We start from the raw sequence: 17,500 nt of genomic DNA on the forward strand, positions 1-17,500 counted from the left end.
CCAGTCGGAATCTGCGTAGATTTTTTTTTTACTGGGCTGCCGTATGGCAATCCTAGTCGGAAAATGGGTAGATTTCTCCGTTTTATTTTCCGTGTCGGGAAACGTCTTGCCTGTCACTTCCCTGGTAAGTGGTGTCTTTGTGCATAGAACCTTCTGCGCGTATTTTCTTAGGATCGAGAGGGTAGTGGAAAGGCGTAGATGTCTCTGGTGGACACAGTAGAATCATTACTTAGCCTGCAATGGCGTCGAAAGTCATGTAACGCGAATGGCGTTTTAGTGGATCCTTAAACAGAAATACCCTTATGGAGCCAATAATGGAAAGTCAGTTGGATAAACTAGGCAGGCGGTGAAATACAAACACCTGGAATCTTAAAAGCGACGAGTAATGGACTTCAACAACAATCTATCGCCCGTCGAGCAGAAATCAAAGTGAGCTGTATTTCTAATATTTTACCAAGTGTGCTGTTATGTAGAACACTGAAACCAAATGGAAAATTCTCTGGTAACTTATGGGGTTCAACAAAGACAGAGAACGAATGGAACACCTTAAGTGGATATGTGATCAACTCTGCACAGTATTCAGTAAAAAAATAATTGGAAATGTGACAGCCAAGAATTATTTGAAAGAAAGCTTGTCGTCTATTTTGTGCTTCATTATTCAAGGAAAAGGTTTTATCTTGAAATTTTTTTGTTGTAATATTGCGCATATTTGACACGATTGAGTTTTTTCTCTTCACGCACGTAATGAAATAGGAAGATGTTTTTGCCTCTAATAGCAAATATGTTGTTTGGTTCAAAAATTGTTCGCTGGAAAAGGTCGCCTTTATGAATTCATAATGTTTGTTTTATAGTATGCGAGCTTAACTGGATAGTTTTTATGGCAATAGTAAAGCATTTCGTGTTAAAATGAGGTTAGCGGCTTTCTATTGTGCTAACTAATTAAATATAAATATACATTCTGCCTCGTGAGTTTCTCGTTAACCAGCACTGGCGTCAAAAGTCATTGCAACGCGAATGGCGTTTTAGTCAACAAAATATGCTCTCGTGGAGCTCAAGAAGGGAACGTCAATTGGATGAACAAGACAGGCGATGATGATCTGGAATCTTAAAAGCGACGAGTAATGGACTTCGACAACAATCTTTTGCCCGTCGAGCCGAAATCAAAGCGAGCTGTATTTCTAATATTTTGCCTTGTGTGCTGTTATGTACAACACTGAAACCAAATGGACAATTCTCTGGTAACTCAGTATGGGTTCAACAAAGACAGAGAAGTGGATCTGTTATCTCAGTTGTATCGCTATTTGTATTTATGTGTTCTCAACTCTGCACAGTCTTCCGGTAACAATTGGAAATTTCACTAATTCAGTGGCGTCGAAAGTCATTATAACGTGAATGGTGTTTTAGTGGATCTTTAAGCAAAATATACCCTCATGGAGCCCAAGAATGGATCGTCAATTGGATGAACAAGACAGCGTTGAAAAATAAATATGTGGATTTTAAGCGACGCGTACGAGTAATGGTCGCCTTAAATGCATCACAGTGTTTACTCAAGTCGCATCTTAGTTGTCTGGCAATTTACATTTACCGGTATTTGTACTTAACTCCGCAAAGGTGTAAAAAATTTGGAAATGTGACAGTGAAGAATTATTTGAATGAAAGTTGTTGTCTCTTTTGTGCTTCATTATTTACGGTCAAGGTCCGAGTCGAAAGGGTTTGATGTGAACTGTTAAAAATTTATTTAATTGCATCTCTTGTTTGCACGCACGCAATTGAAATAGGAAGGTTTTTTTGCCTCTAATAGTAAAATGTTGTTTGTTTCAATTAATTTTTCGCTGGAAAAGGATTTTGCTGAGAGATTTCCAGCCTTTGTGAACTTTATGTTGTGTAATTTTCGAGCTTAACAAATTTAACCTGGGTTGAAATGTGATACGCGAGGATTTTTTTGGTATTGTTCTGTAAGCAGGAAGGATTCACGAAAATAAACAGGTCTGTTGGAAGCGTGCTTGAGTTTCAACAAAATGAGCCCAAAAATCAGTGAAACATTGTGACGCCGATGAATAATAAAGTAGCTGCTATTTCCAAAATGATGGAATTACCTGGTGGTGATAAATAACGTCGTACGCGTCTTGGAGAGTAAATTTTGACTTTGACAAATGGTTAACCTCAAGAGTTTGGTAATTGTGATCTTTGTTTTGACTTCGCTCATTTTATTTCAAAGTTTATAACACTTGACAGAAAAAGAAACTTACAAAAACCCGGTATCTTGCCATCATTTGTTACAGATGCTTCACTGTTTGGCGAGTAAACATGCCGCGGTAACCACGGCGCCCGCTGAATTCCGGTCATGTCACTTTCGATTTTGCGATTTTAATGTTGTTTTCATGTTGTAAAAATGTTATTCTCGAGCGACCGTCCTGGAAACTTCCTTCTGCTCTTTCTAAAAATTGTGTATCAATATTTATTTACTTTTGCATCAATATTTGTTTTTGCATAAAGCAAGCTAACAAAATCTGTACCTTGCTGAGTTCGCATTTGTTAGCGTTAATAGCATTTTCGGTCCAATACTTCTGTTTTACTAAGGGGTCTATGTTTTAGGTCACCCATCCAGATACTAACCCCACCGGAAAGCGGTTAAGTGTAGTAAACTTTAGTATTACAAAGCTGTCAGATGCTCAGAGGGCACGCTTGAACTTGTGGTGAAAAGAAGTTGTGAGGGAGCTTGAAAATTATCAACATGTCCGCCCAGAAGCCAATGTTTCTCACTTCCCATTTATTTTCTTCAATCTTTCTGGGTTCAGTACTTTGAAAGTAACCACATGTCTTCTCAGGCTATTTACCCAAGACTTCTACCATGGCACTGCAATGATAGACAATACCAAAACAATATCGAGCACTGTTGAAGCTACATATTACGCAAGGACAACTTGAATCTCCTGGAAGACAACACACAGCTCAGTTGACATTATGGGACAAATCGCTGTGTTACTTCACTACCACACGGAAGCAATGCGTGTCTATTTTTTCTAAAGAGGACAGGAATTTCTTCTTTCTTACATATGATTAATTAATAGGCCGGTAGCCGGGTTTTTAACCTCAGAAAAGGATCTGTTTCGTCGTACGAACGTGTGAGGACCTGTGAGCCAAAGGGCCTCTGCTGGTATGACTTCTGGGTGACCCCTTAAATGGTCTTAATGACCCCCAACTCGAAAAAAATTGCCTGGAACGCTCCACGTACCACAGGCAACCCAGTGTACCCTCACGGAGGGTCTAGTTATGATAGAACTACACTAAGTACAAGCGGTAAAAATTAAATAAAGTACTTTGTACGTAAAGAATAAAATTAATAAAAAGTTGTTGTCTCAAGAGCATATTTTCAGAATACATTACATAAAGCATAAGCACGAGCCACACACGCAAGTGCATTAAGGGACTGGTCAGAAAGTATAGGGGAAGGTGGGCCAGAGCAGAAAGGGGGTGGGTCATCAGATTTTGAGCCCTTATCAAGGGTGGGTCGTTCGATTGTCAGCGACCCATTGGGGGGTGGGTCATCCTATTTTAAACAGGAATAGGCACATTGTTAAATATATATATATTTTTATGATCGAGGGCTTGATTCTGTTGAAATAGCTAACAATAAATTCAAAGCATGGCAGCTTTAACGACGTCCAATTTTATCTTTGTTCGTAAAATACAACTGTTAAACCGAAATTAAAATGATAAAAAAAAAAAGAAATCTCAGATGAAGCTCAGATGAAGAAGATATCCCTTTTGCAAAACTTGCCTCTATAAACAGTTCGAGTGATGGTGACAGCAATGTGCCATTGAGAAAACTTCCCAACACATAATTTGATGGCACTAGGATGAGAAACTTTAAATAATAACAAGTCACTAATTAAACATGGCTTACAAAAGCTGAATTAGTTAAATAATATTCTCGTTAGTTTTACATGCTTTTGTATCTGGTTAAGAAACAAACCTAACCATAAATGAACACCACCACAACTTCATAAACAAATGCGGTATAACTGATTATATAACAAAAAAAAACTTTTATCAGGGGGTGGGTCATGTAAGTTTCAGCCTTCATTTAGGGTGGGTCAAATAGTTTTGTGCCAAAAGTAAGGGGTGGGTAATGTGTTTTTTATCTGCCGCATTTCCAATTGCTCCGGCCCACCGTCCCCCCCTCCCCCCCCCATACCTTTTGACCAGTCCCTAACATGTTGTTAATCAGTGTCTATTGGTTCTAACAAAAGGCTCTAATGAATAACAAGCTACTGTGTTAGCGTATGCTTCTTATGCTTATGCTTGCGTCGCTATTAAAAACTAGGCCTTTCTAACAGGAACAAGGCATTTTTTTGTAATGTAATTATATTAAAAGGCAGAATCGCAGTAACGAGGAAGCAGGTAAAGAGAATGAGTAAACGTTTGCGAATTCCAGTCCAGCCGACTGGGGAAGCTACGGGCAAAGATGAGGTCGCAATTGAAAGGTTTTTTGTCCTTTAGATTTATTTTTGGCCATATAATAAACATCTTGTTAAGTAAGAATTTGACCTCAGTTTGGTCCTTGGTATAGATGGAACGTCTACCGGCGACCTTCTGTAAAGACCTCCCGCTTTGGTTAATAAGATCTAATTACGCTCTTAAGCTTCAATAAAGCTATATCTTTCTTAAAAATGCATAAAACTCTTTGGAGACTGGTGAAAAAGTAGAAAACTAATTAACAGGATCAAGTTTAAAAAAGGAAGAGAAAGTAATATATTATTGTATGTTCCTCAGAATTTCTGACTCTGAATTCTTTTTCTTGTTTTGTGAAAAGGATTCTAACCAGTTTAACCTCTTCACCTTGGATCGAAATAAGATGAAACATAATCAAGACCAAACAAAGTTTCTCTGCACGAAAGAAGACCACGGGCCGCTAACTGAATTACTGAACTTTGTTCTTGACTACTGCATAAGTTTTGGTGTAAAAGTTGATAAAAAAAGCAAACAGAGAGCACATGTATCCAGACTGGAGCCACAATAAACCATTTGGAAATCCACAGTTACTTTGAATAGCGTTGGATGCGTGGGCAGCAACAATCAAGAACTGGATCTAAAATGAAAAAGAAAAGAGGCTACAATTAGTGATTAGACGCAGTCAAGCGAGCTGAGCGCGTGATTAATTGCAATTTTACTTTCTAATTTTAGAACCTGAAACGTTATACTTTGACTACAATGAACGTTACCATTTATTGACCATATGTCAGTTTGTTGTTGATGGGGTGGGATTTACTCGATGACATGAGATGTGGTATCTGTTATAGTCGAAGACATCACAGGCAGAATAAATTTATTACGCAATGATCAAATCGTTGACGAACAAGAAACCAGAACATGGAATTCGACATCTTAAGATCAACCTTAACATTCTATATATCACGAATTTTTTTTGAGGAAAGACAAACAATTTGACAAATCAAACCAACAACGAAAAGATAGAGTGGCATTGAGTGAGGATCGATTGCGTCAATGAATGACTGACTTGATAACATAAATGCGATCTGCACTGGCAGAGCCGGTTATGTAAATCAAGCTCACGTGTTACTCTAAAGTACACGTGTACAAGAGAATATGTGCTGACGTAATCACTAAAAAGAGGGGAAATGAAGAGGATAAAATTGGAGGAAAAAGAGAGACTTGCACAGAGAGATCTTGTCTTGGGATGTGACAATTGATTCGACAGGTGAAGAACGGGAAAAAGAAACGGGTAACGAAGTAATTTTGTTGACTGGGAGACCTTTTGTCTGGGTGAGGAAAACCTGGACTACAACTGAGTGGATCTTATTACAACAAAGTAATCACATTACCAGAGCAGAAGGAGAGTCTGAAGTATTTATTTACAGACGACATATCGTTGACCTCATTTGTTTACACCAAGCCAACAGGGGATGTATTGTCTGGCGAAACAGCTCCGTCTTTTGTTTCAAAATAAAAGAGCATCGAATAGGAATGAGCGTTTTAACAACTCAATAAATGAAAATGAGAGGATGTAGTTAATAGCTCAAGATGTAACTTGAGAGATGGCAAAAGATACAAGCATGCGCTTGAACAGACAGACAAAATTTTATTTTTACAGTTAAGGTAATTAAATCACAGAATGACCATGCGACATAAATGTAATCTAAATTACAGTTCACAGTTACAGGGACGCAGTTTTACTAAAGAACAACCTCTCACTACGTTACAATACATAAGGTCTAGATAACTACAATGATCCAAACAAACGTAAAACCTCCTTAACGTGAGTGCAATAAACTCATTCACCATAAAAGACAGCATATATTTTCTAAGAACAAGTTAAAATTGCACGTCCGTCTATCTTCTGACTCCTATTTTTAATCTTTATTTAATACAGCATCATTTGATGAATCCGCGACTTTTTCGGTCAGCTCAGTCCGCTAGCGATCTCAACGGGAAATTTAGTAGTTGCTAGCCATTACAAAAATTGGTCCCCACTACGCCTGCGCTTATTTCGGAGAACAGTTTCGGTGCTGACCGACAAAATCGCGGTCTCTGGTGTGGACGAGATTGGATGTCATTTCGTTTTATTGGAATAGATTGAATTCAGGTCACAACTTGGGCTAACATATGCATTATCTAGTCGTGTTTCTTTTGTTTGTTTCTTCTGTTGGCCTTATTTGCGTCGAGGTATGATTGGATGTAGAAGTTGCCAAAAAGTATAACCATTGTGGCGACAAAAGACAAATGTAACAAGAGCTGAACGTTCCCCCAAAAACCAATGCAATTACGTCGAAAGGCATTGGACAAGTATATCACAACAATCACAAACTGAGTCTGTACAAAAAAAGAAAGAAAGAAAAAATCGGTTACAATTTGCTTGTGACGAAACTGTTATGTTTGACAACATTCTAGTGCTGTTACTACGTCCCACATCTTTAAAAAGGGCCTTACTGGCATTCAGTCGGACAGCCAAGTAGCCAAGAAAGGATTCGGAAATAGTGAAGTTCCATTGCCTATGTGATCGTTTAGTCTTATCAGCCCCGAGGAGAGAAAAAGGCTTACCCACAGTCAATACGAACCATATAGGGCTTTTGATTCAGTATCGGCCCCAACTCAGATGATTTGTGCCAAGCCCTACTGTAATTTTATACTCATTCTGTTCACAGAAATTTTCCTTTTATTTGCATCTCTTTCCACGTGAGTTCCGCATGCAAAGATGTGAATTCAATTTTATTGCTTTTTGCACTTGGTATGAAAATGGCAGAATTTTGTTGCTGATAAACTAATTTTCCTACTCATTTTGCCAAGAATAATATAACTTAATTCACTTCAATATCTGTAAGAGTTCAATTCTGTTCCAAGCACGATTTTAACAAAACTGGTAAGTTCAACGCGACAAATAGAATTGGGATTGGCCATTAACTCGTTGACATGTTAACAACCAATTTCTTTTCCATGGCGGTTAAGACGCACAAATGATGTTTTTTGCCTTGGGTTACATGTATACTACACTAATATTTAGTTGTATTTTTATATACACTTACATATTTTCCATGATTTTACTTAAATCACGACTAATCCGCTGAGATTTGCAAGCAAAAGTGTTCAATTAAGTTAATGGTGAAGAGAAACATGTACCTACAGGCCTTCCTGGTGTCTGTTGTCTGCCTCAACATTGATTGTTCCGTCAGGAGCATAAGGGGAAAGGAATTGGTTCGTTTCAAAGGAGCATTGGTCGAAAGTATGCCGTGGTTTGAAAACACTTCTTAAAATAATCAAGATGTTTTATCCAATTGTACTATTTTCATTTTTCTCGGTTCTTTCTTTCCTTCTTTTTCTGAATCATATAACATTATACACAGCATCGTTGGAAATTAGTTAATGGTTGAAGAATCTTGTGAGTAAGGCCTAGCTCGCTCAAGAGTGAATTTTGTTTATACAAGTTATTAATCTGTCACTACAAGATGAGAAATAAGTGCGAACCCACGTTCAAAAAACTCTCCAATTTTTTTGCGGATTGCCAAAATTCCGCCACTCTTCAAAGAAGCCGAAGTGATTTTTGGCAACGGAAACAATTTTGTTTGTTTAAGCATCAAGGTGTCATTCAACCTATTCGTGTACAGTAGGCCTTAAATCTTAAATTTCGGTAGGAAATAGATCATTGCAATTTCAAACGCGTAATCATTGTGGCAGGGCAAAATGAAGTTTTTCCACGTTCTTTCTGCAGTTTTCACAATGGGAGCGGCAGTTATGATATCCGATATCCAGCATACGTCTAGGGATCCTACTCTGAGAATTCGGAGCGATGTACGCTGAGCCAGGTGTCAAGATCGAGTTCCCCTGGTTCGTCTATTTTGGCGATCGCAGAGCAGAGCAATGTTGTAATCTTTCCATTGTCGAGTGAAAAGGGAAAAATGAGCTCTCCTTCATGATGAGGCGGTTTGGTTTACGTGATTGATGTATGCGTCAATCACTGGCGTTTTGGGAGATGATATTTTTTTTTTGCGACCCGTTTGAAAATTTGGAACACTTTTCAAAAAATTATCGTCAAAATTTTTGATAATATAAAAACCTGTTCTAATGCAACCATACAGTATTTTTATCTTCAAAGAAGACTGGAAACACCAACTTGAATGACAGCGTTCGATCTAGCCATTTTTGTTGTGGTAAGAACTGTTGGCCGACATTTTGGATAGCAAGACTAACAGAGGCCTCTCCGCCTCTTCCCCCGCCCCTCGTCTCAATCCTTTACGGGCTGCGTGCTTTCAAAATGCCAGCCCATTACGAACTTTAGACCTTGAACAAGCGCCCGCCTGCCAAAAAACGCCTGCTCTGCAGGCTAAGTTCGATCAATGGCTTTTTACCATTCAGTTTTGTCATGTGATCTCTCTAGAACCAGACCTCTTGGTCCGGGCTGTGCTATAACATGGACTGGTTTAAAATTCACTCTTGGTTATTGGGAGTCTGTCGTTTCCAATATCCCACCATCCTAACACATTGCTCAGTTCTGCATGAAAAAGCTCTTGATTTGCAGGATTTAGAGCACTCTCTACTCGTCAAATCTGGCTTGTCTGACCACGTATTAAAGACTCTTGACGGCTTTTGAAAATACCTCTTACTTTACATGACTACTGAGCGCTCCCGCCTCGTCAAATATGGATAGTGATGGAAACTACTGCCTGATCACGTGTTTATGCAATTTTCGACAGTAGTACTTAAGTTCTGGTAATAAAATGTGAGTTCGTGTCTACGTTTTTGCAGCACTAAGAATCAGGAAAAGATGCTGATTGTTTGCTGTAGTTTATAACAACGGATTAAAAAAAAATAAAAATCAGAGATTCTCCTGAACAAAATGCAAACTGCACTCTGTATGGACTTCAAACTTTGAGGAGGCCAAGGAACTGTACTCAGCTCAATCTCTAATGGCGGAAAGACCTTACGGGAACAGTTGACAAGCACCGGAAATAACACCAAGGGTTCTGCTTTCTTTTCTCGTCAAATCATCGCAAATGCCTCATCGACCCTCCCGCAAAACCCAAACTCAGCTCTGTGTTATTAGGTGAAGATTATACCCTGCCTTTGCATGGCTGCGTTTTGCTTAACCCCTGCAACTTGGAACTCGAACGAAACACTGAAAGAATTGAACAGTTTGCAGACGACAAGAATGGAGTTTTAATTAATAGGCGTCTGACTGGACAAAGGAAAGTTTTAGTTTAGTACTGTTGTTTGGCCATCTTGGTAACATGAAAACAAAGGCAAGATTTCTCACCAGTTGAAGTTTGGTGATGTAACGCTTCCACCATAAGTATGGACGCATTTGAGGACCAATAGCCGACAGACAATAATATGCATACATCACCACGTGCACGAAGCTATTGCATGCTGCACCGAAAAAAGCTGGAAAGACAAAAAACAAAACAAAAAGAGGAATCATTACAGCAAATAATAAAAGCGTAAAGACGGAATGAGAAGGACGTTAAAACATGCTACTTAGAAAATAAGATACTTACAGACACCTCCTGAAAAGAGAAAAAATGAAACAAAACAAATATCAGTAAAAAGAAAAATCAAAGTGTAGTCGTAAAAAAATGCTTCTATGTTAAACGATCTTACTCACAAGGAAACCTTGTTCAACGTTTTTCACACACAAAATTTCGATCTTGTTTCTAGTATTTTTAACTCGTGACCATGAATGCGCGAAGCCCAAGAAACAAGTCCCAGCAGTAAGCGGGGTCTGCATTGGTACCTTCTTTCCTAAAATTTATTGGAGGTTACTTCCAATTCACTTCGTCATATCAAGGCCCCCATAACATTTCATCTACATTCATGATTCGACCCATGGGGTGCTTTGATCTTTTCAATGTCATCAATTTTTACTTGTTCTTTTGCTCCCCTTCTCCCCCTCCCCGACCCTTCGATAGGGAACATTGTCCCGAATAAAAACAATATCCTAATCTAACCTGGAATATATTTGCAAACCAACCACCACAAGATACACATGCTTGTGTGATGATACACGTGTAAAAATGTTACTTGATTGTTTTTCTTGCGGAGAATGAAGAAAAACTGCCAAAAAACAAAAAAATCGGTCAGATTTGCAGTAACAAAAAATATAAAAATTCAAAGCGAAAAATAAATAAAAAAGGAAAAATAATAATAAATCTCACTGTGTCCAAATATTCCACAAACTTCGACAGCCAGTAAACGTAACAAACTCGGGCTAGCTGTGAACATAAGAGCATCCTTATTTGAAACCTGTTCATATTCACCGATAATATGTATTTAGGTAAGCCTAAAAGCGGAGCCTCGATCATTATTTATTTAGGTTTTTGTTTTCAGATATTTTTATAACTAGTCTGCTTACAGTCCAGTCCAACCTGCTCATCAGTATAAATTAGTCTACTTTCAGCTTCCGTGCTCATTTCACCGTTCTTAGTCACCATTATTCAGTCTATTTTTCTGTGCTTATGCTTGCTCGTTCTTCTGCTACTCGTCAGTTTAACAAATTGATGTCAGTTTTTCATGCGTCTGTCCTGTTATTGATCATGAATTTCATAATAACATTGTCAAAGTAGCTGTGGATCCACGAGGCGATAGCCGAGTTGATCCGCAGACTACTTTGACAATGTTATGACGAAATTCATTGTCAATAACAGGAAAGCAGCATGAAAAACTGACATCAATTTGTTTTTTACAATAACAAAATAAGGCAGAGGGATTAAAATTAAGTCAAAACACGAGAAGAACGCGGGACAAAAATGCGAGAAACTTCAATCTGAAGTGAACAATGATCGCGTCATCATCGCATAAATTATACATTTATGTGTCTGTCCGCTTATTAACAATAAAAATTAGCCAATGAGCGAGCGAGAATTTTGCAGTCATTGTAAAAATATAAATGTCGTCTCTTTACTCGGGCTCCTTCTTGCTTTCTTTCGTTGTTTGTCACTGATATTTCGCCTGTTTCTCGCGCTCACAGTTGCTCTTTCACTTTGAGCATCGCTTACTAGTCACCTTCTTACTGGTTTTCTTTCTCTCTGTCTTTCTCTTCCTTCGTTGTTTTCCTCATACGAAATACTTAGCTTGTTCTTGGTTGCCTTCAAAATTTTTTGCTTGTTTTACTAAAACGCAGTGCCAAATGCAGTAGGCTGGCCTTTCAACTTCCCGCCAAAAAATAGGCGGGTTCCAGTCAAAGCAGCGACGGATACGATGAAGTCATAAACAAAACCAATTTTATAATAGCTCCGCTATAAACAGCAACGCGCATGCAATGACTGTTATAGATGGTTACCTACTCTATTTAGTCTTTGATCATCACGGACTTGGGGTACCGCTTGACAAAAGAAATTGAAGTTTGGAATATCCAGAATTGATGCGACAAACTGAGAAAAAGAGATGAAAGAAATCAAAAACCAGGACAAAAGACCGAACAGAAACAGTGGAGGTATTAAAAACCGATGCCAAAGACTCACTTCGTATGACATCCAAGCTGATAGAACAACAAGTGCAAAATTGTAGACAATCAACAACTCTCTAAGATTATAAGCTTCTCTTTTTTCCATGATTTTAGGACCAACTTTGACAATGAAAAGATACATGGCCACAAGTGAGATGGTGGGCCATGGTGTAGCAATGAGCGGCCAGTCTGCCGTCTTTGGATCTGAAATAAAAACAGAACAGTTTGGAACAACGAGTAAACTGTGAGACAAAGGTTGAAGTAAATGACAGTGATGAAAACTGGATATCGGCACTCGATTAGGTTAGCTTCTTAGAGTTATCTTGGGTGCACATCTGCGTAAAATATACTTTGCAAAAATTATACGTTATCTTCTATATCTCTCAGATAGTACGCGCGCTGTGATTGGTTAAATTAGCGGGTCGTATTCTACAGTACGGCTCGATAAATTTGACATTTCGATAAAACATTCTCTAGCAAGTTTTCATATCTTTTCTGTTGCATAAACATGTAAAACTGCTTGAATCTCGCAAGCGACTATTTAAAAAAAAACCAAGAGATTTTATCGTTTTTCAGATCTTTATGACGGTTGAACCTTCCGCTTGACTTCAACTATTGTAGTTTCCTTTCCCGCGCGGCTGGTTACTACAGAGATACAATAAATATCTTACTAACCTCGTTTGCTCGGTCCTTACTGTAAATTACGGACCCTTGTTTTTTTTCCCAAAAACGCCGGCCGTAATTTAGAGTACGGCCCTGAGTCCTTGAACTCGGTTAGTAATTGTTGTTTGATTATGAAGACGATGATTATAGATAACCGTAAGGGGTAACATTAAGGGAGCGGTCGATTGGCCCTATTCCGGAATAAGAATACGTAGAGTAATGATCTAAAACGGTATGTCTGGCGTTTTGAAGCAACGGGGATAATAAAGATATGTTTAAAATAGTATTTTAGCAGACAATTTTAATGTGAATCTCCGTAAAAACGAAGGATTCCTAACTTTTATGCCATGTATTCCTACTGTACGGTCAATCGAACGCACTCTAAGATTTGTTTAGTTTGTCACATTCTTCTGTCAAATTTCGACTTTTTGCTAATGAAGTTAACGGGACACTTGTTAAATTCAATGGCCCTTTTTAACTCATTCATGCGCGCAAGCGCAATAAATGAGTTTTTGTGGAGTGGGCATTTGGTGTGGACCGTGGACTGCGGACTTTAGGAATCTTCGCCGAAATGCCCTCGAAGCCAAAGCCGAGCCCGGACATTTTTTTTTTCTTTCGAATACCAAGAAACTCAGTCTGTTAACCCTTTGGTTGTAACCACTATGAATGTGATGCACGAATTACTTTGTCAGTACACACTTCTTATTCTACTTCCACTATCGAAACAAGTCCACAATTTAACTGTACGTCACGCAAACAACAAACGGATGCCGAAGATGGCCAACCTTAAAATTATGTCTGATAGGGGACTGAAATAGTTTTGCATGTAGGACATAAGTGATTTTTTGTAAGTTTCTCCACAGTTGCCTCACTCACAAGCTTATAGCAACATTGTTAATTTTAAGGGGGGTCATCAAGTTTGTTGCTCATATTGTATAAACATGAATGAGTTGGCTCCAAGGGGCCTTCATTATACTAGCGACGCATAATTCGTCTGGGTCGAACTTGGGCAAACCGTTTTTTCTGCGTCTGTTAAATTCGTCTAGTATAAAGACGGGCACGGGACGCATTATGCGTCTGGACGAACTTTCCAGTTTAGCGCATCTTGGAAGACGAACTAAAGTGGATAGTTCGTGTAGACGCGTTATGCGTCTTGTGCCAGTCTTTATACTAGACGGATTTAACAGCTGCAGAAAAAATGTTTGCCCAAGTTCGTCCCAGGCGCATTATGCGTATTTCATGGTTCATCCCGTCTTTACACTACACGCATAACCATGATGAGAGACGCATAATTCGTGTGGACAGATTATGCGCCTCTAGTATAAAAACGGCCAGTGATTCTTAAATTCATAAGTATCAATAGAATTTAAAACACATAACTCACCACCGTTCTCTATAGCCCACTTGTAGTAATCTGCTATACGTTGCGCAGTGGTCATGATTCTTTTTTCTTTCAGTCAGTTTCAGGGACCTGTGACAAAAGTATTTCAAGTAACAACACATGAATGCACCAGTCTTCGTTTCGTCAGCGACTAGGCTTGGATAAATTCTGCCGGCGGAATTTCCAGCAGAATAATCAAGCAGAATAAGGGGAAATCGGCGGCACTAATATTATGCATAACAGTTGCGAAAAAATTTTAAAACTACACAAAAAATAAATGGAAAATACCTCGTGTTTGATTTAATTATTCGACCTAACGCAAAATGAACTAGAATTTTCGTTCGCATAATAAATATATCCGAATTAGTTTTGAGGGGTTAGGCCCAGGCTCCCTTCTGTATTTGCGAAATTTTTTTCAGATACCGCGCAGAATGCGAGCAGAGTAAGGGTGTCCCAGCAGATTTTCGAGCCGAATAAGCGATTTTTACCAACTTTATTCACCAGTTTCTGTAGAAACTACGTCCATTATCTCTCTTACATCGGGATGGACGGTGCATGCTAGAATTGCACTGTTTTGTTTACACTATTTATTGACTCTGTAACACTTATGAAAAGCTTCTCTGTTACTATTTCCGTGACACTTAATGTACATATTGCGTAACAGCCGGGGCACATATGAAGGTGAACGGCGGTCGAAATTTTTGCTTCAGACAATAACCGAAGGATATTTGGAGTCAAAGAAATGGTTTTTAAAAGACTGATTACAATTCCCGAATCTAACAACAGACAAAATATTAACCCTAACCCGTGTATAATTTTGTATAATTTAATATTACGGGTAGTGTCTCAACCTAGTACCGACTATCCGCGTGACTGTCGAAGCAATTGATCGAATAAGTCAAAAAGGAAAGAAATGAAACGAGAGGAATTTAGTTGCAATAATAAGGAACTCAAAACAACGTACAAATAAGGAAATGTATGTTCACCTTGAGGGTCCAGCGTACGTTATTTGCTTGACCTGAACAATAAAAGTAAGAATGCCAGCTTGAATCAACTTTAAAGCAGAGAGAGTGATAAAGTGGGAATAAAACTTGCCCGACAACAGAAAAAATCGGTGGCTTAGATATACGGTAGTTTGCAATATTTCACACTGGGACGAAAACATTTCGAGACGCCAGTTAAACATTATTAGAGAATTATTTAGAAGATCAAGCCAATGAAAAGTGCGCAGGCACAGGTGTTTTATTTGTGACAAATCGAACCACCTGTAGTTAACTATGCATTAGCAAAACATTCAGTTTTCGTTGCCCAATATTCACATTAAGAAATTCACATGTCTTACTTGCACCTGTGGTTGAAACTGGTTGCTGTAGGACGCATTAGCACAGGCATTTACAGTCCATAATCCTCAAATATGCTCACTCAAAAACTACCGCGGTCGAACAAAGATCGAAACAGGCGATTTCGAACTACGAGGTTTAATTCACGAGGTGAGCAGTTTTCCGTCACGCGTTATCTCCGAATTTCCCGAACAATGTCCGACTTATACAATGCTGTGGAATAGCTTAAATGATTTCAGGAAGACAATTAGTACTACTCTCGCTGCTTAAAGAACCTTTCCATCGCTGAAAAGAAAGACCGAAATGAACACAACATTTAGCCGAGCCAACTTATCGTCTATTGCAGCCCGAGGGCAAAAGAATCCCAGTAGTTTTCCTGTGCGTTTGCGTTCAAAGTGTCAAGCTCACGCAGTCGATCACATTTCTGTCACACACTAGGCATAACTCCAAAGATTGAAAGAAACACTTTCGGGTAACCGTCTGTCCACTTCACACTCGCTCAATGGTTATTGAATTTTGTCTATTTGAGAAGGAACTACGCGTTTACTTGTTTCATGTCCCAAAAATGATGGTCAACGGTGAGAATAACTGAAAGTTTGCAGATGTTTTCTCTGTAATGTGACCGTCATGATCACCACTCATGCATACAGACTAATCTGAACTGGCTGTCAACGAAGGCACATCTTGAGCTCGAAATAAGGTCGGTAGAATTGACCAATCACAGCGCGTGCACTGCGTACTCGAGTACTGCCCGGGGGGAGGGGGAGGGGGTGGTACTTGGGTCAATTTTCCCTGAGTATGTGCTGCTGGCCTCTCTGAACCCCTACCCCTTTATAGTCTATTTCATGGCCAATTATAGCAGGGAGTACTGATTTAACATGCAAGTCACAGTTCAGTTCCTTTATATACTTCTAGGGTGTAAAAACATTTCACACCTAGAGGAAACGAACAACATAACGCAGCCAAACTTGAAAAGAAAAATAAAAAGAAAAAATAAACGGGAGGCGGCATAAGGGTGATGCAACAAGAACGCCAGTTTGAACAGAAGGGGCAGTGGAAGACAGTACCAGAATGACCACCATATCACAGTACCAAGCAGCGCTGTTCAAAACTTGTTGCGAAGTGAATTATTCCCTTGAAAAAAAACACTCATTCTTGTAGTAGCCTCAACAAAACACTTCACAATAGAGCACAAAAGTACTACGAAAAACATTCAACAGTAACTAGTCAAAAGCTGTATTTAAATTTGTTCCCACTTTTTCTTTCACGTAGAGACATGTTTTGATGGCCTCAGCAAGAGTTTTTTTTTTTGGCACTTTCCCTCCCTCCCCGCCCAGCGCAATGGATAGAAAAAGCGGCCACCTGGGATGGATGACCTTGAGTAACCTTTTCAACCGGCTTGTGTTCTGTAACAACTAAATATTGCGTTACATGACCAACCTACATAGCACTTTGCACAGCTCAAACACGAACTCGTGCTCCCTTGAAACAATCTTTCAATCAAATGTTCAACAATAGCATCACAGAAATACTAACAAAGACTTAATAATTTTGCAAACAGCTAAAAATGGCAATAGTAGGGTGATCATTTGTCATAAATTGTGATTCCGAATGGGGTGAAAATAGGAACAGTTAAAGTTGATCGAATGAGTTTCTATGCTTAAAAGTTTTGTCTCACCAGTTACTTGAGAGCTGCAACGAAGCTTTACGGAAGAACAAGACGATTACAAGCGAATTCTACGGGCAAAGGTAGAGTGCACGGAGGACAGAGCTGTTGAAGCAAAGATTATTGCTGCCACGTGATTGGTTATTTCACTGTCATACGACACAAAGCCCAAAAATAAGAATTTTCATTGTCATCCATACGATAGACACGAGCTCAGGCTGGGCATGCACCTCCGATCAATCGCTTCTCTGGGTCCAAAATTTTCTCGGCGGCTGAAGAAAGATCTGAAACAATCGGCTGCTCTGAAAATCTCAATTAAAATTGCTTTAAGGTTTAATACAACATCGAGCGACACAACTCTGACTTAGGGCGAGTGACTTAAAGGCAACCTTTGACCGTAATTCTTACTTAAATTCCACGGAATTCGGGATCAGAGCCTAAACGCTATCCAGGTGAACACTGTGTGTTGTGGACAAAACCTTAAAAACAACTAC

At 39.1% G+C, this 17,500-nt stretch overlaps 1 protein-coding gene across 1 annotated transcript; it reads right to left on the reverse strand.

Annotated features, from left to right (window-relative positions):
* Window positions 1-4,330: 4,330 nt before the first annotated feature.
* LOC137972151 (very long chain fatty acid elongase 4-like) lies at window positions 4,331-17,143 on the reverse strand. Its single transcript, XM_068818989.1, has 10 exons — window positions 17,019-17,143; window positions 14,987-15,018; window positions 14,004-14,090; window positions 11,973-12,160; window positions 11,796-11,882; window positions 10,668-10,724; window positions 10,461-10,566; window positions 10,011-10,019; window positions 9,770-9,897; window positions 4,331-5,092 (listed from the first exon to the last, which is right to left on the reverse strand). Exons 3-10 carry the CDS (start codon window positions 14,056-14,058, stop codon window positions 4,925-4,927), a joined length of 798 nt encoding a protein of 265 aa, XP_068675090.1. The 5' UTR covers window positions 14,059-14,090; window positions 14,987-15,018; window positions 17,019-17,143; the 3' UTR covers window positions 4,331-4,924.
* Between the last annotated feature and the right edge of the window lie 357 nt (window positions 17,144-17,500).

The sequence above is a fragment of the Montipora foliosa genome, chromosome 9 (assembly GCF_036669935.1).
Source record: "Montipora foliosa isolate CH-2021 chromosome 9, ASM3666993v2, whole genome shotgun sequence".
Taxonomy (NCBI): domain Eukaryota; kingdom Metazoa; phylum Cnidaria; class Anthozoa; order Scleractinia; family Acroporidae; genus Montipora; species Montipora foliosa.

Coding starts and splice junctions, on each gene's coding strand:
- LOC137972151 (XM_068818989.1), bottom strand. CDS start 14,058: ATGACCACTGCGCAACGTATAGCAGATTACTACAAGTGGGCTATAGAG. Junction 10,567..10,667: donor TTGTGGAATATTTGGACACA/GTGAGATTTATT, acceptor GTTTTTTGGCAG/TTTTTCTTCATTCTCCGCAA. Junction 5,093..9,769: donor ACATCACCAAACTTCAACTG/GTGAGAAATCTT, acceptor TTTTCATTTTAG/ATCCAGTTCTTGATTGTTGC.